General features: G+C 49.1%; 2 protein-coding genes across 8 annotated transcripts in view; both read left to right on the top strand.

Annotated features, from left to right (window-relative positions):
• NUP98 (nucleoporin 98 and 96 precursor) overlaps positions 1-2114 on the top strand; it is a 43772-nt gene extending 41658 nt beyond the window's left edge. For all 7 annotated transcript variants that reach the window (XM_035116391.3, XM_035116390.3, XM_035116389.3 and 4 more), the window contains one exon: positions 725-2114. In XM_035116391.3, coding sequence (XP_034972282.3) covers positions 725-942 — 218 coding nt within the window. In that variant the 3' untranslated portion in view covers positions 943-2114. The remainder of the gene's footprint in view (positions 1-724) is intronic.
• A 4179-nt stretch (positions 2115-6293) lies between these two features.
• CHRNA10 (cholinergic receptor nicotinic alpha 10 subunit) lies at positions 6294-24835 on the top strand. Its single transcript, XM_060274017.2, has 5 exons — positions 6294-6873; positions 12633-12778; positions 15441-15595; positions 17912-18444; positions 21609-24835. Exons 1-5 carry the CDS (start codon positions 6798-6800, stop codon positions 22217-22219), a joined length of 1521 nt encoding a protein of 506 aa, XP_060130000.2. The 5' UTR covers positions 6294-6797; the 3' UTR covers positions 22220-24835.
• The last annotated feature ends 1064 nt before the right edge of the window (positions 24836-25899 follow it).

Here is a 25899-nt window from a genome sequence, read left to right as displayed (position 1 = left end):
AAGAATGGATAGGTTTGATCTTCTTGCAGTCCATGGGACTCTCAAGAGTCTCCTCCAGCACCATAATTCAAAAGCATCCATTCTTCGGCGATCAGCCTTCTTTATGGTCCAGCTCTCACTTCCATACATCACTACTGGGAAAACCATAGCTTTAACTATACGGACCTTTATCGGCAAGGTGATGTCTCTGCTTTTTAAGATGCTGTCTAGGTTTGTCATTGCTTTTCTCCCAAGAAGCAGGCGTCTTTTAATTTCGTGACTGCTGTCACCATCTGCAGTGATCAAGGAGCCCAAGAAGGTAAAATCTCTCACTGCCTCCATTTCTTACCCTTCTATTTGCGATCCATTCTTCGGCGATCAGCCTTCTTTATGGTCCAGCTCTCACTTCCATACATCACTACCGGGAAAACCATAGCTTTAACTATACGGACCTTTGTAGGCAAATTGATATTTTAAGGATGTACAAATGAGTATTTTAAATTGGAAAACAGAAAATTTAATAAAAAATTCTATTACACTTGTAACCTGAGGTCAGCCAAGAGCACACCCTAGACTAGACCACTCGTGTCTGGTAAATGCAAGGGCTTCTCTCTGTGGAGGTCTATTCCCCTGGGAAATGGCTGAAACAAGCTTAACTGTAAATACTTTTCAAAGTTTTTTGATACGTTTGTTCACTCAAGCCTTCACTGTTTTGCCCATTTTTTACACTCTTTCTCGCACCCAGAAATGGCCAAGCGCATTGTGGACATCCTGCGCGTGGTTTTGAGCCTGCAGCACCCTCCGGACTCCACATCGGACTCCACCCCAGACGTGCAGAGAGTGCCGCTGCGCCTGCTCGCCCCCCACATCGGCCGCCTCCCCATGCCCGAGGACTACGTTCTGGAGGAGCTGCGTAGCCTCACCCAGGGCTACCTGCGGGAACTGACGGTGGCGGCGCAATGAGGGCAGCTTGCCTCCTCGCCCTGGACATAGCTTCCTTCTCTGCACGATTCGTCTGCCCTTTGGCCCCAGTGCCCAGGGGTGTAGGCAGCCCCCTTCCTGAACAGTGCGCAACTCCTTCCCACCCCGGGGTGCTGCTCAGCCACCACAGTGGGCGAAGTGCAGAGACTGGGCTCTGATGTTGGGACACCTCCCCCCCCCCCGCCCCTGCTTTCTAGTGTTAATAAAGCCTTTGCCACAGCAGAAGCCAGCTGTGGGGGTCACTGGACCTGTTGTGGGCAGAGAGCAAGGCAGCGGGAGCACCTTACAGATGGCACAAAAATATCTCTGTATGTGTGTGTGTGTGTGTGTGTGTGTGTATACAGTCAAATCTCCATTACAGCTGAGCTCTGGTCAGGGTTTGTTTGGGTTTTTTTGGAGGGGTGGGGGCTTTGAGTGTGTCCTGCGCTGCTGGGTTTGGACAAGTGGAGCCAGACCTGCTGCCCATGTGCCTTATGGGGGGGCTGAGTCAGATCTGGGTTGTGCTGCCTGGCCTTTGCAAAGGAGGGAGGGAGGGAGGTGGAGGCACAGCCAGGGTTTGTGCTTCTGATCCTTGCAGGGGGTGGGGGGCTGGCAGGTTCCCCTCCTTTCCCATAGCCTGGCTTTGGGAGACTGGCTTGAGTCTTCAAGCCGAGCTGCTCCTGTTCTTCTTGCCGAATTCCTTTGCAAGAAAATGGTGGGGTAGGGGGGACGCAACCTGATTTTAGGTGTTGTGCTCTGCTGGAGGGGGGGGGAGGGGGGGTAATGGCTCAAACCAATCATTTCAAGGTGGTTATGTTGAACGTGTTTGCCATGTGGTTTCATCATATTGCCGAAAGGGAATTCCAGATGCGAAGCTGCCGAGCTAGCTGGCTGGCAGCCTCCAGGGCCCCGGTGTGGACAGTCTGCCTGAATCTCATAGGGCAGGGCGAGGCCTGGTGGGGGTGCTGCCCCTGCGGCCAGTTGTGTGGGACCCCTGGAGGCAGTGCGTGTCTGCGTGTGCGTGTATGTATTGGGGGGGGGGGTGCCAGCAAAGTGGTGACGCATGAAGATTATGTAAAGGTTTTTATTAAAAACTATAAATAAATGATCCAGATTATTTTCTTGTCTGTTTTTCTGGAAATACCTTTATAAGAAAATAAAAAATGTTTATAGCATTTTCCTGATTGCCTCTCTCTTTTTTCTCTCCCTTCCCTGCCCCTCTTTTAAGAATCAAATGGCTCAACCTCAGACTTGGGTCTGTATTGTAACTAGGGGCCGTGTTCAGTTCCGGGGTGTGTGTCTCCCTCTTTAGGAGGAAAGGTGCAGGCACAAGAGTTGGGTGTGAGGGGGGCTGTGTTATTCCTCCACCATTCAAGGTGCTACGCTCTGTATACATTCCTGGACATCATGAGTGGCAAAGGGGCTGCTCCCCTCAGGCCTTGCTTGCAGGCTTTTCCCTCTCACCAAACACTGTGACTGGAGAGAGTGGGGTGAGATTCTGGCCTGGGATTGGAAATTGGAGCTCTCCTCCCCACCCTGGCATTCTCCTTATACGATACAAGAAATATTTGCAACACTTTGAAGACTGGCTGTCTGTGTCAGAGACCATTTTGTAACGGCTCTGTAGGGGCCCACTCTGTAGCTGCCTCGCCTCAAGTCTGGATTTGGTACAAATCATCCCAATCCAGTTCCGGATTCAGAGAAATTGGTTGTATTCCCCAACTGAACAGGATCATAGAATCGTCAGGGTTGGAAGGGAGCCCAAGGGGCATCTAGTCCAACCCCCTGCAGTGCAGGAATCATTTGCCCAGCGTGGGGCTTGAACCCACAACCTTGAGGTTTAAGAGTCTCGTGCTCTACTGACTGAAGTATATGGCCTTCAGCTGGATGCAACTGGACCTTCCGTTTTCATTGTGGTTATGCTCTACCTCAGGGGTGTCAAACTCAAATTCATCGGGGGCCGCATCAGCAGTTTGGTCACCCTCAAAGGGCTGGTTGTATCTGTAGGACTATGTGTCCACTCTTTATTCTCATAAATTATTGTCACTGCATTCAATTATTACTGGTTTTTGTAATAATGTAAGTAATAACTAGCTCCGAAAGCAGAAACAGTCAGAATAATGGCAAGTAGATATTCAAATGTACAATTTTTGTACAATTTATTGAAAAATGATTTTTGGTAACTGCACTAGGTGGTGGAGGCTCGCTAGGGTTTCATGCAGGACCTTTGCAGAGCTACTAGTACCTGGAGATGCTGGGGTCCTTCTGCATGCAGGACAGATGTTCTGCCAGTGAGCCACCACCCTTCACCAAAGGGACTGGCTGAGGTTGACTCACTGAAGCTGCTCTCCTGGTTCCAGGGTTTAAGGGCCAGAAGTATAAAGCAGCATCCTATGTTTCTGATGAGAGGGAGGGGAGGGGAGGGGAGGAGGGAGGGAGGGAGGGAGGGGAAGAAAAGAGGGAGTGGGAGGGAGAGAGGAAGGAAGGAAAGAGGGGAGAGAAAGAAGAGTAGGAAATAAGGAAGGGAATAAAGAAGGAAAGAAAAAGAAAGAGGGAGAGAAGACGGAAAGGGAGAAAGAAGGAAGGAAGTAGAGGGAAAGAAAGAATAAGAATGAGGGAGAGGAAGAAAGTTGGGAAGGAAGGAAGGAAGGAAGGAAGGAAGGAAGAAAAGAGGGAGCAGGAGGGAGAGAGGAAGGAAAGAGGTGAGAGAAAGAAGAGTAGGAAAGAAGGAATAAAGAAGGAAAGAAAAAGAAAGAGGGAGAGAAGACAGAGATAAAGAAGGAAGGAAGGAGAGGGAAAGAAAGAATAAGAACGAGAGAGAGGAAGGAAGAAAGGGAAGGGGGGGGGTCGCCGCCTTGATTCAGCGCCAGAAAAGAGCGCGAAGGGACCCAGGGGCAAAAAGCATTTCCCCGGCCCCAGCTGTTTGTCGGCGCTTTGTTGGCGCGGCGCTTCAGCAGCAAGGTCCCACTGCTGGGTCCCGCTGGCTGGGGCGCTCGGCGGGCCACATGACGAGGTCTGGCGGGCCAGATTTGGCCCCCGGGCCTTGTGTTTGACACCCGTGCTCTAGCTCCTCAATCAGAAGCATCACTACTTTGACAGTGAAATTTGCTGCCAAGGGCCCTGGTGTGGACAGTCTGCCCGAATCTCACAGGGCAGGGCGAGGCCTGGTGTGGGTGCTGCCCCTGCGGCCGGTTGTGTGGGACCCCTGGAGGCAGTGCTTGTCTGCGTGTGCGTGTATGTATTGGGGAGGGGGGTATGTATGTGCGTGTATGTATTGGGGAGTGTGGTGGAGTCTCCTTCTTTGGAGGTCTTTAAGCAGAGGCTTGACAGACATATGTCAGGAATGCTTTGATGGTGTTTCCTGCTTGGCAGGGGGTTGGACTGGATGGCCCTTGTGATCTCTTCCAACTCTAGGATTCTATTCTATGATTCTACTACTTGCTGGGAGAATCATAGTGTGGGAATGTTGAGGGTGGCAGGAGAGGATATATTGGTTATTAATATCCTTCCTAACTTGCGCTAGCAAGTTTCTATACTTCGCAGAGTTTCATTCCCCCTTTTTTACACAGCAGAAAACTGGTTGCAAACCCGTGTGAGTTTCTTAAGTCAATAAGCAATTCAATCTGGCTTGTCCAGATTGAAATGTGTTCTAATATGTTCATGGTAAGAGCCCTTGAATCCCTCCTAAAAGAATAAAGACTCCACAGTCGTATTCATAAGTAACAAAAAGTAGTTTTACTCACAATCGGGCAGAGCGCAGTGTGATTCCCTGAAGGCAGGCTTTAGGCTTCAAGTTACGAACATGTACAAACAGGTTTACCCCATATGGGAGATTACCTGGGGAACTGCTTGGCTGGCAGGAAGTTCGCAGGAAGGGAAGGGAAGATGGAAGAGAAGAGAGGTGGCCGTGTGACTGGAGCTTTCATTAGGTCAGGTAAGGTCACACCCATCTACTAGTCACATGCAAGGAAGGATGCTCCAGGCCAGGAGGAACAAGAAGTTCGACTGCCTGGACCAAACTTCCCCTTGCATGTCCACTCTAGCAAAACAAGGACTGTTGTACTTGACTGCTCCCAGTGGTTTACATCCCGCACATAGAATTGTATTTTTTTTCCAAATGATTTTCAACTAAAACATTTTTCATATCATCATAACATAAGCGATTTTCCTAGTTATTTTAAAAAAGAGAAAAAAGGCACAAAAAAGAAAAAATAGAGGGGGGGAAATAAAAACCAACAAATATTGAGTCTTATCTAATATTTCTTAACATCATTACGTCTTCCCCGTCCCTCCCCTCCCGAGTCCATTTTAAACCCAGCTTCAGCAGTTTTCTCAATTAACAAATTGCTCTTATATCATGATCTATATCATTACAAAATCAATTATATTCACACCCTATAGAATTCCCTCAAAATATTCAATCAAGTATCTAAATTAAATCCCTTAGCCTATAATTTCCCTAAAAAATATTCCCAATTATTTATTTAATAAATTTGCTATTAATTAATAACCATATCTTTTTAAAACACTCCCCTCCTTCCCCTAATTGGCAATTCCCTGCAAACTTCAACCAGTTCCTTGTGACAGTCCAATTTTAAACTGTTTAATCCATCCCCTATTTAGAATTCATTTTATTTTTCACCCCACTCCATCTCTTGCCCACTCCATACCCCCTCCCTCTCTCCACTTCTCCTTCTGTTGTTCCAGTCTCTTTCTCCAATTCCCTTTCCCAACTTTCTTCTTCTTTTCCCCCCCAAAGCCAAAACTTGCTCAAATCTACTATCTTTATCTGGTTATCTTTGATCAGAATCTGGGCTCCCTCTCCCACTGAGAGTCCAGCGTTCTGAGTCTTTTCTTGGGTTAGCCCGCACATAGAATTGTAGAGCTGGAAGGCACTAAGGCTGGGCGATCTATCAATAACAGTGCCATAATTTTTGACCTGGCATTATATCGCGAATCGTGTGTGTGCGTGCGCAAAAATCACAATGTGGCGAAAAAATGGGGAGAGAGCTACTTTCCCTCCACATGGTGCCTGGGGGCTTCCCAGAAGAGGCCCTTGTGGCAGAGGCAGACAGAAGGGGGTTTCAAATTTCAGCAGCACCATGTGCCATGCCAAAACAGTTTTCAGAGGAGTCGCTCTGCCAGTCCGCTGGGCCTTAAGAAGTCCTGAAGACTCCCTGCTCTAATTGACATCTAGCCTCTGCAGTGAGCGCCAAAAGACTGGAATTTAGTGGAATGCAAAACGACCACCAAGCCGGTGCTGTACACCCGAGATTCCAGAATTATTGAGCACATTCGGAAACAAAAGTTTCGTTTCGTGGGTAGCACAATTTGCTTTAACCAGCCGGCACCAGCAAGGCCTTTCTGCCCCTTTCTTCCAGACGGCTGCAATCTAAAACAGGCTGATGAGCAAAACCCAAACTCATCTTGACCTGCCGTGTCTCTGCTGCCTTAAAACACACACACACACAAACACAAACACACACACACACACACACACCCCTTAGGTTGGCTGTGCAGGGCGGATCTTTTGCCAGAGGTTCATTTGCAACCTCTGAGGCTACTCCCTCCACCTGATGTCACCTACGACCGGCTTGCCGGGTGCGCTTTTTTTTTTTTCCACTCTAGGTAAGGAAAATCCATCGGTGGCTGTCAAGGAAAAGACAGGCTGAGTTACACAGCACAGAGTTTACACGCACTGGACCTTCCACACGGGAAAAGGGTTCCTCTGGGCTCCCTCTTCCCCAACCTTCTCCCCGCTGACTCATGCAGCCATGCTTTCCAGATGACTTAAAGCCCTCCTTCTAGCCGCTTCCGAGATTCGCCACCTCCCACCCCCCAGGTTCACCTTGGCGAGGATGAAGATGTCTCCGAATCCTTGGGTGGTCACCTTCTTCCTGTCTGCCTCTTCGCTGGGGCTGCTCTTGGCACCAGGTAAGATTTTCAAAAGCCTCTCCTTTATAGTTTATGGTGCCTTGATTTCTTCTTTGCTTCTTATTAGCGGAAGGGGCCATGCAAATATGGTGCAAGGAAATAATTCTGCTTTCCCTCCCTCCCTCCCTCCCTCCCTCCCTCCCTCCCTCCCTCCCTCTCTCTCTCTCTCTCTCTCTCTCTCTCTCTCTCTCTCTCTCTCTCTCTGACGCTTGCTTGAAGGAGTTTTGCTCATAAGCCAGGGCTGCTCCATCCTGGAGTTTTGCAAGCCTTCGATCAAGCGGCTGCCCGCCCCCCCCCCCCCCAGCCCAGCTGCAGATTCTAAGGTTTCGCATTTGACCTCCCACCTGGGAGAGAATTCTACCTGCTCCTCCTCAGGACCTCTGCGTTTGTCTTTGTGATTCGTTTCATACTTGGGGGGGAAAAAGAGTTGTTTGCACGGCGGCGGGGAGGTTTGTCCTAACAGCTCCATAGAAACTTGGCCCCGGAGAGTTTGCGTCCTGGAATTGCCATCAGCTAAATTGCAATTCAATCGCCCTCTTGCGAGGAAATGCAGCCCAGGCTGCGCTTTGGAAATGCAGCTGGTTAGGGATTGGAAATGTGTGTGTCTTGATCTGTAAGCGAACCTTGCAAGATGTCAATAGACGCGCCTGCCAGGGAAATGGGACACCCGTCATTAAACTTTCAAACCGAGGAAAGGATGGATCTTGCAACATCCCCTGCCTGTTAGGAGCTTAAAAGACGAGGGGAGAGACAGGTGCCGACAGGGGAGAGCCGGTGGGGTCCAAGTAATGTAGGTGGCTCCATCTGGCAAAGAGAGAGAGGAGGTCTGGGTTCAAATCCTACCTTCACATGGACTGGCTAAGGAGCCTTGGGCAAATTTAGCTGCAATTTCTGTATTGCAGGGAGTTGGACTAGATGAGCCGAGCCCTGGGTCCCCTCCAACACTATGTTTCAATGATTCTAAATCACTCTGCCAGCCTCGGTTTCCCTGCTTATAAAACGGATAGAGGCGTAACCGTCTTTTAGTAATGCTGGATGAAAACTGTCCTTTCAAAAGTGGCACAATGGGCAACTCCAGGCTAGCTCCACTGTGTTGGAAGGAGGTGGAGCATGCCTTCTGTGGGTGAGAGGCAGCGGGGCGTAGTGGTTAGAGTGTTGGACTAGGCCCTGGGAGACCAGGGTTCAAATCCCCACACTGGGCCACAAACCTCTCTGGGTGTGACCTTGGGCCAGTCCCTCTCCCTCTCAGGGTCACTGTTGGGGTTAGTAGAGGACAGGGAGAACCATGTTCGCCCCCTTGAGCTCCTGGGAGGAAGAGGTGGAATATAAATGCAAATAATAATAATAATAATAATACGGTACCTTAAGAAGTTTCCAGACCCCTGAGCCCAGGAAGCAGCCCGAGGCGATACTGACTCTGCTGACTGGGGCTACTTCAGGCTGACCTCGGCTGACCTCTCCCTCGGGAACTCTTGGCTGCAGCACAGGAAGGAAGGGTTCCTCTCTGCACATGTTGTGGAACGAAAGCCATGTTCACAGGGCTTCCATGTGGGGAGCCTGTCTTTGCACCCGTGTGCAGTGGATTAACTGGGCAAGGCACTGAGGAGGGGCGCTTGCAACTGCTCCGAAGAGCCCCCTCGGACAAACGGCCCTTTCTGCTTTTAAATCGGAGCTGCTCCCCTGCGGGATTCTGCCCCAGCAGGACAGGGCTGCAAAGGTGACCCCTGTGCTTGGTGAGCGGAAGAAATGCAGAGCAGGTGGCCTGCGGAGGCTTGCCGCACTGCGCCTGAGTGGCCCCGTTGGCCCTAGAGAGGGACAAGACCCCAAACGCCCTCCCTCCAGCGGCAAGCCTGTTGGAGTCGGAGCCAGTTTGTTTTCTGATGGACTCAAATGGCAAAGAAAGGAGATTCCTACTAAACATCAGGAAAAACCTTCCGACAGTAAGAGCTGTTCCACAATGGAAAGGACTCCCTTGGAAGGTGGCAGGCTCTCCTTCCTTGGGGGGCGGGGTTAAGCAGAGGATTGGGGGGGGCATCTGTCACATGAAAATTGTATATGGGGAAGAGGAACATTTTCCTCCCTCTCTTGTAACACTAGAACTCATGGGCGTCCAATGAAGACCAATGTGGAAAGATTCAGGACAGATAATAATAATAATAATAATAATAATAATAATAATAATAATAATAATGATTTATACCCCGCCCATCTGGCTGGGTTTCCCCAGACACTCTGGGCAGCTTCCAACAGAATGTTAAAATTCATTAAACATTAAAAGCTTCCCTAAACAGGGCTGCCCTCAGATGTCTTCTAAAAGTCTGGTACAGTCGTACCTCGGGTTACGAACTCCGCAAACCCGGAAGTATTTTCGCGCTCATGGTTTGCACATGCGCAAAGTGCGGAAATTGCGCTTTGCGCATGCGCAAAATGGCGCTTCGGGTTATGACCATTTTGGGTTACGAACTGCGTCCCGGAACGGATCGTGTTCGTAACCCGAGGTACCACTGTAGTTGTTTTCCTCTTTGACATCTGGTGGGAGGGTGTTCCACAGGGTGGGTGCCACTACCGAGAAGGCCCTCTGCCTGGTTCCCTGTAACTTGGCTTCTTGCAACGAGGGAACCGCCAGAAGGCCCTCGGTGCTGGACTTCAGTGTCCGGGCAGAACGATAGGGGTGGAGACGCTCCTTCAGGTCTACTGAGCCGAGGCTGTTTAGGGCTTTCAAGGTCAGCACCAACACTTTTAATTGTGCTCGGAAACGTACTGGGAGCCAATGTAGGTCTTTCAGGACCGGTGTCATGTGGTCTCGGCGGCAGCTCCCAGTCACCAGTCTAGCTGCCGCATTCTGGATTAGTTGTAGTTTCCGAGTCACCTTCAAAGGTAGCCCCACATAGAGCGCATTGCAGTAGTCCAAGGGAGAGATAACCAGAACATGCACCACTCTGGCGAGACAGTCTATGGGCAGGTAGGGTCTCAGCCTGCGTACCAGATGGAGCTGATAGACAGCTGCCCTGGACACAGAACTCCACAGCTGTCCATGCACCTCCATGGACAGCTGTGAGTCCAAAATGACTCCCAGGCTGCGCATCTAGTCCTTCAGGGGCACAGTTACCCCATTCAGGATCAGGAGTCCTCCACACCTGCCTGCCTCCTGTCCCCCACAAACAGTAAAAAGCAAGTCCTTCTTCCTGCAGCACAGAGTTAATCTATGGAACTCCCTCCCACAGGAGGCAGCGATGGCCATCAACTGAGAAACAACTTTTGGCACTCGCACCCCCAAAATCACAGAGCAAAAGTCAGGAATTTAGTGTGCTGTGAAATATGCTTCCAGCAGGGATGTAGCAGGCACTGTCCCTTTCAAGTTCATCAGTTTTGTTGAGTGAAGTAAATGAAATAGCTCAGTTGGTAGAGCAGGAGACTCTTAAACTCAGGGTTGGGGGTTCGAGCCCCTTGTTGGGCATGTTGGAGGGGTTGGATTAAATGATCCTTGTGCAAATTTAACATGTAGAATAAGAGAACAAGAAAAATGCACGTTTAAAAAAGAATGAGAAAATGTTTACTGAATATACGGGTGGAAATTGTGTTTATTTAATAACGCTGTTAGCACTAAGATAAATTCAGCAGTATAAATAAGTTTTTATGGATGTAACAATGGATTCCTGAATGGTTTAGTTCATGTAAAATACGTATGGTATGCAAAATGAACCACCAAAAGAGAAGATGGGAAGTCATAGATTTAAGGTTGTTTAAATGAATATTTTGAAACATATCAGTATCAGTATCAAAACCTTTATTGACATCACATACAAACATTCAAAATAAATAGGCCAGTGCAATCTCGTCGCCATATCATCAGTACAGTCAATCTATTTCACCTGTGGGTCTCCGGCAAGGGCAGGATCCTGTAACGTACTTCGGCAGCAAAATATATCAAATAGAGGAATTTAGCTATTGTCTTGGTGAGCTCCTGATTTCTCCCCCGTAATAAGAAGCGTATAACCTCTGTCTTTGGTTTCCATATTGGGATACATAGTTGGTCTAGCAATAGTTGGCAGAGATCATCATGCATTTTACATTTGAGGACCATGTGAGCTAGAGTTTCCACCAGGTGGGCATCACATGGGCAGATCCTATCTCCTTCTCCCATACCCGCGAACCTACCCCAGAGGAGGCTAGAAGGATTAGAATTGAACCTAGCCAGCGATGAAGCCCTTCTTTCTTGCGGGTTAAACAAAAATTGTAGATAATTGGAGTTAAATTCCTGCACCCAAGAGAGTCGAAAATAAAAAGGGGAACATGTTTTTGCATACAGTTTCCCAATATTTGATAATAGACTTATTGGTCGATAGTTAGACGGTAGCTTTTTATCCCCCTTTTTGAAGATTGGGATAATTATGGATTTCTGCCGTGAGTTAGGCATAATTCCGGTACTATCCACCACAGTGAATAGTTCCGCTAGAATCGGGGCCCACCAGTCTGGCTTGGCTTTGATTAGTTCAGATGGGACGGCATCGGGGCCTGCGGCTTTGCCTATTTTCATCTGAGAAATTAAATTCCTGACTTCAGTAATGGAGACAGGGGCCACTCAACCAGGGTCGAAGAGGGGGCGAGATCTTGGCTGTCTGGTGGAAGACAATCGACGTAGAAGATCGCCTTAAAATGCTCTACGCATAACATTAAAGAACCTTTTAATGAGGGTGAAAGAGGAGAGCGCAAAATATGGTCTGAAGCTCAACATCAAAAAAACCAAGATCATGGCCACTGGTCCCATCACCTCCTGGCAAATGGAAGGGGAAGAAATGGAGGCAGTGAGAGATTTTACTTTCTTGGGCTCCTTGATCACTGTAGATGGTGACAGCAGTCACGAAATTAAAAGACGCCTGCTTCTTGGGAGAAAAGCAATGACAAACCTAGACAGCATCTTAAAAAGCAGAGACATCACCTTGCCGACAAAGGTCCGTATAGTTAAAGCTATGGTTTTCCCAGTAGTGATGTACAGAAGTGAGAGCTGGACCATAAAGAAGGCTGATCGCCGAAGAATTGATGCTTTTGAATTATGGTGCTGGAGGAGACTCTTGAGAGTCCCATGGACTGCAAGAAGATCAAACCTATCCATTCTGAAGGAAATCAGCCCTGAGTGCTCAATGGAAGGACAGATCGTGAAGCTGAGGCTCCAATACTTTGGCCACCTCATGTGAAGAGAAGACTCCCTGGAAAAGACCCTGATGTTGGGAAAGATGGAGGGCACTAGGAGAAGGGGACGACAGAGGACGAGATGGTTGGACAGTGTTCTCGAAGCTACGAACATGTGTCTGACCAAACTGCGGGAAGCAGTGGAAGACAGGAGTGCCTGGCGTGCTATGGTCCATGGGGTCACGAAGAGTCGGACATGACTAAACGACTAAACAACAACAACAACACCCATAACATAGATGAAATGTAAATTAGACAATTTAATAAAAATTATATATTAGGACTAGATGACCCTTGTTGTCCCTTCTAACTCTATGATTCTATGAAATAGTTTTAATTGGATTTTCAATAAATGTGCCACTAAATTGCTGCTGCTTTGAAGTTTATTGTGTTCCTATCTTCCTTAGTGGGTTGTGCAAACTGTCATTCTGCTTTTCACAGGGTAGGGAAGGGGGCATGGGGGAGGCGTTTATGATGGAACCAAGGTTTCTATATTTTGGAAACAGCTGACATGGGCCTTTCCTTTCTTCTCTCTCCCCCCCCCCCAACTTGGCCTCATTTTTCCCCAGGCTGCTCAGGGGCTCAGGGCAAGTTTGCCTACAAGCTGCTCAATGACCTGTTTGCCAACTACTCCAATGCGCTGCGGCCGGCGGAAGACACCGACCGAGCTCTCAACGTCACGCTGCAGGTCACCCTGTCCCAGATCATCGACATGGTAAGTCCTTTGCAGCCGCAGGTTGGAGCCTCTGAGCCTCTTGGGCTTGCCGATCGGAAGGTCGGCAGTTCGAATCCCTGTGATGGGATGAGCTCCCGTTGCTCGGTCCCAGCTCCTGCCAACCTAGCAGTTCGAAAGCATGTCAAAGTGCAAGTAGATAAATAGGTACCGCTCCGACGGGAAGGTAAATGGCGTTTCCTTGCGGTCTGGTTTGCGTCACGGTGTTCCGTTGCACCAGAAGCGGTTTATTTTTATTTTTTTAAATTATATTTTATTGATTTTATACAAAACAAAAACAAAAACGAAAGATACTACATTACATGTTTACCACTGGCTTCCACCCACCCTCCCAGGGCCCTCTTCTCCCACCAGAGGGACCCCCGAAAGGCAGGCAGCCGGCAGTGTTTCCTTTTATGGCTGGGTTTCTCCCCCACCCCTCCCTCCCCCCCCCAGAATCCCCCCCTGCCACCGGGAGACTCCAAGAGAGGGAACGAAGAGGAGGGCATCCATCCAGCCAATTTCCAAACAGAAAAAAGCAAAACAAAAGAAAGAAGAAAAAAAAAGGAAAAATGAAAGAAAAAACGACTTCCCCAACCTCCCCCCTATCCCGATTTCCATTTTCAATTCTTGTTTAACAGTATTCTTATTCTTATTCCCATTCTATTTCTACAAGAAAAAATTAACCTTATATTATAAAAAACTGTCCCACTTTTTAAATCCTCTTTAATCAAACTAGCTTGATCTTTCTGAATCTTTTTCATAAACAAATCTGCTCATTACTTTTATTTTTGACCTGCCTATTTTTTATCCTCCAAAGCTTCTCTTTATTATTCTTATTTGCACAGATTAAAAATCATAATTTTCCCCCTCCCCGCCCCGATCACGGCCTTTCCCTTCCAGTCCAGTAAGTTCCAAAGTCGTCAGTCCAGTTGTCAGTCCTTTTTATCTGTCCTCAATAATTGATATTCAGTCTTCCTTCAACCCACCCCCTTCCTAACCTGTTTCAAAAACCAACCCCCTCTGTCTCCCCCTCCCCAGTCTTCTTTTCTTCTTTGTTGGCCATTTTTCTCATGGGTGTTCTGTCTCTCCTGTAGCTCTTGCATTATTGACTCCTGTGATCCATCTTTGTTCTTTAAATTTTCCTTTTTCCCATCGCTCAGTTCATACCGCCACTCGTCGTCTAGTGCCTTTTTTTCGGTTGAAACCTTTTCCTGTAATTCTTGTGTTCCTTCTTTAACCAAGTCCACTTTTTGCAAATCTTGCTCCTTTTCCTCTGGTAAGTCCCGTTCTCTGAGCTCCTGTAGATCTTGATTTATTTCCAACAATTGTTGCTGAGTCTTGTACGTTTCTATTGTAAATTCCCATAAGAGTTTTATCACTCTGTCCTTGAACGCAGATGTGCAGTCTTTTGTTGCCATTGTTCCAGCTTGCTGAGGATGGCGCGAGGCTTGAGAGCCAGGGGGTGTTTACAAAAGAGATATATTATTGCAAATCCAAACTGGAAACTGTGTATTGTCCATAGTATCTAACTTCAACTTTAAAATTGTTTCAAACATTCAATCAAAAAGTTTTTAAGTATCAAATCCTTATTGACATCCATCTTCACAGTCAGCTTACCGTCCTCTCCGGGCTGCTGATTTCAGGGCAGGGAGAAGCTCTCCCTTTCCTAAGGTGCAGGGAATATCAGCTTTAAAATAAGTCTCTCTCCTTCACCCTGCCACCGGAGGTAATTCTTTACATTTAGTCTCTGAAGGAGTTCATATAATAAGCTGCTTTTCGCTGAGACTGGTCATCATTTCAATTGCACTGCTTCTTGCATCAATCAGTGGGAGAAGGTGACTTCCGTTCTTTTCCCCTTACTCCCGTTACCGAATTACAGTCCAATATTATATATTCAAACTTTACTCACGGGTTTTTCCAAATCAAAAATTTAGAAGAATCTGCCGCTCACCACCACCGGACTCGAAGCTTCACTTCGCTGAGGTAACGCTGTTCTCCAAAATGGCCCCCGCGACTGCAACCCTTTCTCTCCGGGGCTCTTATTAGAGCTCCCAGAGGATCGGGGAATCGCTAAAAAATGGGGCACCGCCGGAGCTTTGTTTCCAGAACTCTCGATCTGGAACTCTTTTGGGGCGCTGCGGCGCTTTCGCAGCCTTCCCCCCCCCTCAGCGAAGCCGGGCTGTCTCGGAGCTCGAGACAAACCCCGCCGGCCAGATCGGGCGACAAACCGGAAGCCTCGCCAGAAGCGGTTTAATCCTGCTGGCCACATGATCTGGAAAGCTGTCTGTGGACAAACACCAGCTCCCTCAGCCTGGAAGCAAGATGAGCGCCACAACCCCATAGTCGCCTTTGACTGGACTTAACCGTCCAGGGGTCCTTTACCTTTACCTTTTACCTTACCAAGCGTTCCCCTTGCCTCTCACTGGGGAAGCAGCAGGTTCTCACGAGAGGCGATAGAAACCACTTTCTAACCAACTGGGCAATGGCACTTCATCTAGTCCTTCCTCCCCTCTAAAGAAAAAAGAAGGTATTGCAAAGGGGGGGTGTCAAAGCCAATTTTCCCCAGATTCCCCATCCGATGCCCCGCTCTGAAATAAAAGCAGAGCATAAGGTGTGCTCCTTGCACCCTATATCTGAAGATGGTTTCCCTCTTGCCTCGCAGGATGAGAGGAATCAAATCTTGACGGCTTACCTGTGGATCCGGCAGGTGTGGGTGGACGCCTACCTGAGCTGGGAGAAGGAGGCTTACGATGGCATTGACACCATACGGATCCCAAGCAGCTACGTCTGGAGGCCGGACATCGTTCTGTATAACAAGTAGGTTTCACAGAAGCGGGGAGCGAAGGAGGGGGGGGACAACCACCTGGGTATTCCTATGGGGCCCTGTTGGAATCAATTTTCAAGGCAGCAGCAGGTTGGAGATGGCAGATGCTAAACTGTGGAACTCCCTGCCACAGGAGGCAGGGGTGGCCCCCAGCCGAGATGGCTTTTAAAGAGGATTGAGCAAATCTAGGGGCTATTGACAGCTAGGATGGCTGTGTTCATTCTGCCTCCACAGTCAAGGCAGCAATGCTTCTGAATCCTAGTTGCTAGAAGCCACGGGAAGGGAGGAAGCGCTCTTGCGTTTGAATCCTGCTTGTGGGTTTCCCATAATGAACCCGGCACCTTCTACAGGCCAGGCAGGTTCCCCCCTTTGGCGCCACAGCCCTTCCCTTTAAAAGATGTTCTGTGCAGGTGTTTTTTTGATGCACTGAGTAGAAGACTATGAGTCATGGGAGCAGGGAGAGAAAGTGTCTGAATTGAGCAGTGCTTTAGTTTGTTTTTGGTTGTTAGTCTGCTAATGTTTGGGAAAGATGGAGGGCACTAGGAGAAGGGGACGACAGAGGACGAGATTGGACAGTGTTCTCGAAGCTACGAACATGAGTTTGACCAAACTGCGGGAGGCACTGCAAGACAGGAATGCCTGGCGTGCTATGGTCCATGGGGTCACGAAGAGTCGGACACAACTAAACGACTAAACAACTGCTAATGTTGTTCATATTGTTTTGTGGATTATGAGTCCTTTAACGCTCTCCAAATTTATAAAATGGCTTCTTGTGGTCGTGCTGTTTAATCCATTTTATAAGTTGTTTTGCTAATGATTTATTAGAAGGCGGTTGTTTTATTGTTGATTTGTTCAATTTTTTATATATGTTGCAATTGTGTTGCTCTCCTATGTTAGTATTTATTATTTTTATATCATTTGTATTAAGTCTCCAACAATATTTTAAAGCATTTATCATTATACAATATTTTTTACATACAAAGTTTCTTACTGACTTTCCACCCCTCCTTTCCCGATGTTTGTTTTCTACTCCTTTTTATTAGCTGTTTTACAACACATACATTTTGATTATCTAAACCCCGCGACCACCACCACCACCATGATCATTCTAAAATAGTTATTAATAGTAGGTATTATTTATTGTATGTAAGCTGCTTTGTGACTCACATGAGTGAAAAGCAGTGTAGGATTATAATACAGTGGTACCTCGGTTTCCGAATGTCTCAAAAGTCAAACGTTTCGGTTTTCGAACACTGAAAACCCGGAAGTAACTGCTTCGGTTTTCGAACGCTTTTCGGAAGTCAAACGTGCCACGTGGCCTCCATATTCAGTTTTCTATAAGTAAATGCTTCTGGAAGTAATTGCTTCAGTTTTCGAACGTTTTGGAAGTCCAACGGTCTTCCAGAATGGATTACGTCCGGAAACCGAGGTACCACTGTAAATGAAATGAAATGGATGTTCTCCTGAAAACGCAGAGCTGCTTTCCTGACCCGGCACCGACACTTCCTCGGAAACTGCAATTATTCCAGAATGCAGCAGCTAGACCGGTGATTGGGAGTGGCGCCGAGACCATATAACGCCACTCCTGAAAGACCTTCATTGGCTCCCAGTACTTTTCCGAAGCTGAGGCTCCAATACTTTGGCCACCTCATGAGAAGAGAAGAATCCTTGGAAAAGACCCTGATGTTGGGAAAGATGGAGGGCACTAGGAGAAGGGGATGACAGAGGACGAGATGGTTGGACAGTGTTCTCGAAGCTACGAACATGAGTTTGACCAAACTGCGGGAGGCAGTGCAAGACAGGAGTGCCTGGCGTGCTATGGTCCATGGGGTCACGAAGAGTCGGACACAACTAAACGACTAAACAACAACAACACTTTTCCGAGCACAATTCAAAGTGTTGGTGCTGACCTTGAAATCCCTAAACAGCCCAGTATACCTGAAGGAGCGTCTCCACCCCCATCATTCTGCCCGGACCCTGAGGTCCAGCTCCGAGGGCCTTCTGGCGGTTCCCTCCCTGTGAGAAGCCAAGTTACAGGGAACCAGGCAGAGGGCCTTTTCGGTAGTGGCACCCGCCCTGTGGAACGCCCTCCCATCAGATGTCAAGGAAATAAGCAACTATTTTACTTTGAAAAGACATCTGAAGGCAGCCCTGTTTAGGGAAATTTTTAATGTTATGTGCTGTATTGTGTTTTTACTCTTCGGATGGGAGCCTCCCAGAGTGGCTGGGGAAACGCAGCCAGATGGGCGGGGTATAAATAACAACAATAACAATAATTATTATTATTCCTCTCCTTCCCCCTCCTCCAGCGCCGATGACCAGTTCACGGGCTCGATGGAGACCAACGTGGTGATCCACTCGGACGGCCAGATCATGTGGGACTCTCCAGCCATCACCAAGAGCTCCTGCAAAGTGGACGTCTCCTACTTCCCCTTTGACGGCCAGCAGTGCCGACTGACCTTTGGTTCCTGGACGTACAACGGCAACCAGATCGACATCCTGAACAAGCAGGAGACGGGAGACCTGACGGACTTCGTGGAGAACGTGGAGTGGGAGGTGCTGGGGATGCCAGCCAAGCGGAGCGTGGTCACCTACGGGTGCTGCTCGGAGCCCTACCCGGACGTCACCTACACTCTGCATCTCAAGAGGAGGGCTTCCTTCTACATCTTCAACCTGCTGCTCCCCTGCATCATGATCTCCTTCCTCGCCCCGCTGGGCTTCTACCTCCCGGCCGACTCCGGGGAGAAGGTGTCCCTGGGGGTGACCGTGCTCCTGGCACTGACCGTCTTCCAGCTGCTGGTGGCCGAGAGCATGCCCCCCTCGGAGAACGTGCCCCTCATCGGTGAGTAGTCCCTGGGGGTAGAAGGTGAGCAGGGCCATTTTAAGCATACGAGAGCCAGTGTGGTGTAGTGGTTAAGAGCGGTAGACTCGTAATCTGGGGAACCGGGTTCGCGTCTCCGCTCCTCCACATGCAGCTGCTGGGTGACCTTGGGCTAGTCAGTGTGATGCAGCAGCTAAAAAAGCCAATGCAATTCTGGGCTGCATCAATAGGAGTATAGCATCTAGATCAAGGGAAGTAATAGTACCACTGTATTCTGCTCTGGTCAGACCTCACCTGGAGTACTGTGTCCAGTTCTGGGCACCACAGTTCAAGAAGGATACTGACAAGCGGGAACGTGTCCAGAAGAGGGCAACCAAAATGGTCAAAGGCCTGGAAACGATGCCTTATGAGGAACGGCTTAGGGAGCTGGGTATGTTTAGCCTGGAGAAGAGAAGGTTAAGGGGTGATATGATAGCCATGTTCAAATATATGAAAGGATGTCATATGGAATTTGCTGCCATGGAGTGTGGTGGAGTCTCCTTCTTTGGAGGTCTTTAAGCGGAGGCTTGACAGGCATATGTCAAGAATGCTTTGATGGTGTTTCCTGCTTGGCAGGGGGTTGGACTGGATGGCCCTTGTGGTCTCTTCCAACTCTATGATTCTATTATTCTAGTCACACTTCTCTGAAGTCTCACAGCATCACTCACCTCACAGAGTGTCTGTTGTGGAGGAGGAAGGGAAAGGAGAATGTTAGCCGCTTTGAGACTCCTTCGGGTAGTGATAAAGCGGGATATCAAATCCAGACTCTTCTTCATATCCGGCACCGTGGTGCAAGGCTCCCTCTGCCCCCCCCCCCCGTTTATCAGAGTTGTCGACCTTTTTTTTTAGGGAGGATGGCGCTGCTGGCGGGGCTGGAGGAGGCAGGCAGCGGTGGAGGCCAGCTCCTCCGGTGGGGAAGAGGCAGAGGCTGGACGCGGTGCCTCCTGGCTCAGCTAGCCGCTACATGCCATGGTGCCCATGGCAGACAGAGGCTCTGGGCACGGGCGACATGGCAGAGGCGGGCCCGGGTGGCGAGCTGATGCCGGGAGGCGCCACGTCCACCCTCCGCCTCTTCCCTGTCGCCCTCCAGAACCTGGCCCCCCTGGAGCCCCGCACCACTATCCTCTATGGGTAAGATGCCCCTGAAGGTGAGGATTGTGTCATTTCTGGGCCCCAGCCCAGAAAGAAGGAATCTAAAAATGGGATATTGCGTATTTGGGGTTGACAACTGAGGTATAGTGCCTTGGAGTATGGAGGCTCTAGCTCTGGTGAGCATGGCTGATTGCCATCAACAGGTGGATAGGGTGTTTATCCTTCTTAAAAGGAAGGCAGTGGCTAATGCCACATCTTGTGGTGGGGAGTTCCACAAGGTTAATAGATGGGTTTGATCAGAAGTCACCGCCTTGGCTTTGAACCATAGCAAGTCTCAGTGGGGATCAAGGAAAAGGCATGAAGATTCAACAGGCATTTGAATATATAAATTCTGAGTAGAGGTGCGTCTTGAAAGAGGCATTCCCTCCTCTGTCCCTCATGTGACAGAGGAAAGGAAGCCCTTCTTCATGCAGCTCATAGTTAAGCTGTGGAACTCCCTGCCACAGGAGGCAGTGATGGCCACCAACTTGAATGGCTTTAGAAGAGAATGAGACACGTTCGTGGAGAGGACTATTGATGGCTACAGTTTGAAGCAGCAATGCTTGTGAATCCCAGTTGCTGGAAACCACAGGAGGGGAGAGTATTGCTCTTGTGCTCGGATCCTGCTGGCAGGTTTCCCACTGGGGCAGCTGGTCGGCCACTGGGAGAACAGGATGCTGGACTAGATGGGCCACTGGCCTGATCCAGCAAGCTCTTCTTAGGTCTGTATGGAACCCCCAGCTCCAGGTGCAATCTATCTTAGGGGTGAGATAAGAATTTATTCCTATACCTGTGCTTGGTGCTCCTTGCCCAGGGAAGGGACGCCTTTAAATAAAACACGGAACCAAGGAAATAAAACAAGCTTGAGCAGATCCAGTTAGAGACCCCGTTTATTAAACTACTGCGCAGTAGGACCGAGCCCAACCTAACAATCTCGGCTAGAACAACTAGTTAAGGAGAGGTCTGCCATGAGGCGCATCAGAACAGAGCTTATAAAACTCATAAAACACCAAAATATCTTTCTACATACATCAGGAAAGGTTACAGGTCACGGGACATAAACATACAAGGCTCCAACTTCCTCTGCGCTTATCTTGGGGTGCCCCAGACATTTGAAACAAGGCAGGAACACAGAGATTCTTTCTGGGTGCAGTCTATCCACATGGGAAATGCAATTAATGTTGAAGCATTATAAAACCCAGAAATCTACACCTGGGCCCCAACTCATTACATCAGGGGCATTTGGTCACTGTGAGAATAGGATGCTCAACCAGGTGGGCCTGATCCAGCACTCAGGGTCTTCTTAGACCCAGTATCCCTGAAGGAGCATCTCCACCTCTATCGTTTAGCCCGGACATGGAAGTCCAGCTCCGAGGGCCTTCTGGCGGTTCCTTCCCTGCAAGAAGTGAGGTTACAGGGAACCAGGCAGAGGGCCTTCTCGGTGGTGGCACCCGCCCTGTGGAACGCCCTCCCATCAGATGTCAAGGCAATAAGCAACTATCTGACTTTGAAAAGACATCTGAAGGCAACCTTGTTTAGGGAAGTTTTTAATATTTGATGTTATATTGTGTTTTTAATATTCTGTTGGAAGCTGCACAGAGTGGGTGGGGAAACCCAGCTGGATGGGTGGGGTATAAATAATAAAATTAAAAAATTAAAAAATTAAAAAATTAAAAAATTAAAAAATTAAAAAATTAAAAAATTAAAAAATTAAAAAATTAAAAATTTGGAAATTTGGAAATTTAAAAATTTAAAAATTTAAAAATTTAAAAAAATCAAAAATCAAAAAATCAAAAAATCAAAAAATCAAAAAATTAAAAAATTAAATTTCTTATACCTGCGGAGGTCTCATGTTGCCTTCCTCAACCTGGTGCTCCCTCTGTTTCAGGCTCCTGGCAGGGGCTGATGGAAGTTGTAGTCCAGCCCCCTCGGATTGGTGTGATGGCCGCTCTCAGGTGCTAATGGAGACTCTCCTCTTCTTCCCCCCCCCGACTTCCTGACCCCTCCACCTGCAGGCAAATACTACATCGCCACCATGACCATGATCACGGCCTCGACCGCCTTGACCATCTTCATCATGAACATCCACCACTGCGGCCCTGGCGCCAAACCCGTCCCCAGGTGGGCCAAGAAGCTCATCCTGCAATACATGGCCCGCATCTTCTTCGTCTACGAAGTGGGGGAGAGCTGCAAGAGCCCCCGGCCGGAGCTGGAGCCTGCCCCCAAAGCCCGCGTGGCCAACGGCAGAGGCCCCACGCGGCGGGGGGTGGGCAGGGGGAGATCCCCCGGCCAGGAAGCGCCGCCCCTCCGGTCTCCTTCGCAGGGGCCCAGCAGCCCCTCGGAGCAGCCTGACTGGGGCGAGGGCGGCCAGTACGTGGACCCGGAGGGTGGGGAGGGCGAGTGTGCAGACCAGCCCCCCTGCGCCAAGAGCCGCTGCCTCTGCCACCACCACAGCATCCTCAGGAATGTGGAGTACATTGCCAACTGCTTCCGGGACCAGAAGGCGGCTTCCAGGCGGACCGGGGAGTGGAAGAAGATCGCCAAGGTCATGGACCGCTTCTTCATGTGGGTCTTCTTCGCGATGGTTTTCATCATGAGCCTCCTCATCATGGGCAAAGCCATCTGAGATGCCGAGGAGGAGGAGGAGGAAGAGGAGGAAGAGGAAGCATGCCAGCAGAGCCTCCTTCCTGCTCCTCAGCCGAGTGCTGCAATATCATCATCATCATCATCATCATCATCATTTTTTGGAAGGAGAATTTGCCCTGCAAAAAGTAGATCACGCAGGGCTGGCTAACAGGGCTGGCAGAAGGTCCAACCCCCTGGCAGGACTGGGGCATTTCTGATGGGCACCCAGGGAAGTGTGAGCTGGGTGAAGAGGCCCAAGACCTCTCAGGATGCCATAGGTGGTGCTGGGGTGCAGCTCTTGGACCATGGGGGGTGGGCAACAGCATGTCCAGGGGTGGGGCTAGATGACCCTGGGGGTCCCTTCCAACTCTACAATTCTGTGTCGAGCCAGAAATCGGATACTACGGACACGGCTGCTGCTCCTGTATCCTCCACCACACCCTTCTAGCGGACGAGCAATTTAGTCTTTGGCTGTTGCACACACACACACACACACACACACAGCTGCCCCACAAGCCTAGGAGGAGAGGAACAGCTACCAAGTCGGGACATTGGTTCATTCAGCTCAGTATTGTCTACACTGACAGGCAGCAGCCCGCCAGGGTTTCCAGCAGGGAGTCTTTTCCAGCCCTGTCTGGAAGGTGCTTTTGGGGACTGAATGTGGGACTTTCTACATGCGAGGCCTCCTGGTCTACGGCTCTGTCCACACTGCAGCTTAATGTGGATTGTGAACCCCTCATGCTTCCTTTAATTCCTCCTTGGACACCAGCAGCATTCTCTTCCGTCTGCTGCTATTGCACACTTCCTCCTCTCGGAATCCCGAGGTTCCCTATGCTTTGAAAATCCGAACAGGAGAGCGCCATCAATGGCATTGGTGCAGTTTGTGATTACGCAAACACTTGCACTGTAGGGGGTTGGTCTAGATGACCCTTAGCCCCTTCCAGCCCAATGATTCTAGGATGATGCAAATGCAGAGTTTTAGTGCCTAGGGCAGCACTGAGTTCGGCCTGCAAATCCCATTTAACAGCCCCGCTCGCACTCCAAAACCAACCAACCCAACAAGACCTAACATGTTTCTAGCCCTCTTGGAGACCAGCTTGATGAAGCTGGGCTGACGCAGGACACAAAGGCTTCTGTGTTTGTGGAATAGAAGCGGAATGCCCTGAGGTCGAGGGTCAGCTGTCCTGCCTCCTGCATGCCTTTGGGTCCTTCCTCGCTGGCCAGCTCAGAACAGAACAAAACATGCACAGCTATACCCAAAACCATATTGGTTGTAACAACAACAACAACAACAACAACAACAAATTATTTATACCCTGCCCATCTGGCTGGGTTTCCCCAGAGAGAGCCAGTGTGGTGTAGTGGTTAAGAGCAGTAGACTCGTAATCTGGGGAACCGGGTTCGCGTCTCCACTCCTCCACATGCAGCTGCTGGGTGACCTTGGGCTAGCCATACTTCTCTGAAGTCTCTCTGCCCCACTCACCTCACAGAGTGTTTGTTGTGGGAGAGGAAGGAAAAGGAGAACGTTAGCCGTTTTGAGGCTCCTTCGGATAGTGAAAAAGCGGGATATCAAATCCAAACTCCTCCTCCTGTTCTTCTTCTTCTTCTTCCCCAACATAATATTAAAAACACAATAAAACATCAAACATTAAAAACCTCCTGTACAGGACTGCCTTCAGATGCCTTCTAAAAGTCAGATAGTTGTTTATTTCCTTGACATCTGATGAGAGGGCATTCCACAGGCTGGCCGCAACCACCAAGAAGGCCCTCTGCCTGTTGTCAACTGATTTACCTAATTCATGCCAATCAGAGATTTCAGCTTCAGAATCTGCCCCCCCCACCTTAGTGCAGAATCCACAAGGAATTCATTCCCTCCTTTAGCAATACTGAGTTGAGAGTGGATCTTTACCTAAGCACAAAAGGGAGAAATTGGCAGGTGTAAAAAAAGCCCCAAAGCTTTCAGAAGTTCTAAATGATTTAGTCCCAAGAGACAAAAAACCTTGGCATTGAAAGTGGCATAAGAATGCTTTTAATGTGCGCATGTTTCCCAGGGGGACTTTCTCCTCTGTGCTCCTCGGTCACATTTCATTGCTTGCCCAAATCCTTAAATGCCAATTATCACTCTCACTTTGGTTACGCTTGCTTCGACCTTGTGCAACCCGCCGACGAGATCTTAATTTTGGGATCAACTTGCTCGTTTGCAGGCTTGAGAGCACCCCATCCTCAAGCCAAATGTTCAAGTGCTTTTCTTTGACATTTTTCTTGTGTTACATTTTCAACCGCCCCCCTCCCTCCTCCCCCAACTTCCAAGGCAATCTCAGTCTAGACGAGGTCGGGCGCTGAAATCCCTGAGCTTGAAGAGGCCTCTGGCGGGCCAAGGAAGCTCACAGCTGACCCCACTGGCCCCTGGGAGGAGGAGATCAGGTGAGTCAGCCGGGGGGCAGCTGTGGGAGGGGGGCCACGGACCCTTTTGCTTCGTTGATCCACTGATCCTGAAATGGGACAAGGGTGTTCTCGGCTTCCTTCCACCTGAGACACCTTCGTGCCTCACCTGCGGATTCTCAACAGGGAACTCGAAACAGATGTGGAAATGATAATAAAGTCCTCAAAAAGCCAACAGTTTCTCTGCATCTGGATGGCTCTCTGTGGGGTTGTCTTGTCTTTTTGCCCATCTTCTGCCACAGCGGCTTTCAAAGGGGTCTCGGGGGGTTGGGCTAGATAACCATTGGGTATCCCTCCAACCCTGCAGTTCTGTGATTTAGCTCTGCTGCACTGGAGCCTGGCTGGCTACAAACAAAATGGAGCAGAACCACGTGGCTGGATCAGCAATCCACACCGAGAGGCAGCGTGGTGCAGCGGTTAGAGATCAGGGTTTGAATCCCCAACTCAGCCACGAAGCTCTCAGCCAGACCTACCTCACAGGGCTGTTGTGGGGATTAGATGGGGGGGCAGCGGCGGTAGAACCATGTACGGCAAGTCACTTCAAGCTTCCGGGAGGAAAATCTGGGATATAAATGCAATAAGCAAGCAATTATTTGGTGCTCACGTTAGGGGAACTGTGTTCCAGACATGTAAACAAGGAATCTTTGCAGGACAGGATTTTCCTCCTGCTTAACCATGTGGGTAGGGACAATATCTGGGCCTTGCAATGGGGAAACCTGGAGGCGCCATGTTGCATGTTTGTGGGGAGGGGGAAGAGAAGTGGTAGAAATTTGGATCAGTAGAGCTGGAATGTGGGGAATTATGGTACCATATTTTTCCGTCTATAAGACGCCCCCATGTATAAGATTCCCCAGTCGCCCCATAATTTTGGGGACTCCAATATAAGAAAATGGGGGTGATATGGTTACCAAGTATAAGTTGCCCCCAAATTCTGGACATTATTTTTTAGGGGGGAAACCTAGTTGTATACATGGAAAAATACGGCATTCTCTCTCTCCCTCCATCCCAATTACAGTGGTACCTTGGTACTCAAACACCTTTGAACCCAAACACTATAAACCTGGAAGTAAGTGTTCCTGTTTGCAAACTTTTTTCAGAAGCCGAACGTGCTCTGTTTTGAGTGTTACACTTCGGATTTGAGTGCCACTGTATTGAGTGTTATGCGGAGGTGTGTCTCTTTTTGCTATTTATTTTTTGTTTTTGTGGCTTTTTGTTTTTGTTTTTGTGACTGTGGAACCC

Source organism: Zootoca vivipara, chromosome 4 (assembly GCF_965207765.1).
Source record: "Zootoca vivipara chromosome 4, rZooViv2.hap1.1, whole genome shotgun sequence".
Taxonomy (NCBI): Eukaryota; Metazoa; Chordata; class Lepidosauria; order Squamata; family Lacertidae; genus Zootoca; species Zootoca vivipara.
The sequence above is the reverse complement of the archived record's forward strand: the minus strand, read 5'-3'. Positions and strand labels throughout refer to the sequence as shown.

Excerpts from the sequence above, each read along its gene's own strand:
- CHRNA10 (XM_060274017.2), top strand. The coding sequence starts at position 6,798 with ATGAAGATGTCTCCGAATCCTTGGGTGGTCACCTTCTTCCTGTCTGCC. Across the intron at positions 12,779-15,440 it reads TGTCCCAGATCATCGACATG|GATGAGAGGAATCAAATCTT; the intron begins GTAAGTCCTTTG and ends CTTGCCTCGCAG. Across the intron at positions 15,596-17,911 it reads GACATCGTTCTGTATAACAA|CGCCGATGACCAGTTCACGG; the intron begins GTAGGTTTCACA and ends CCCCTCCTCCAG.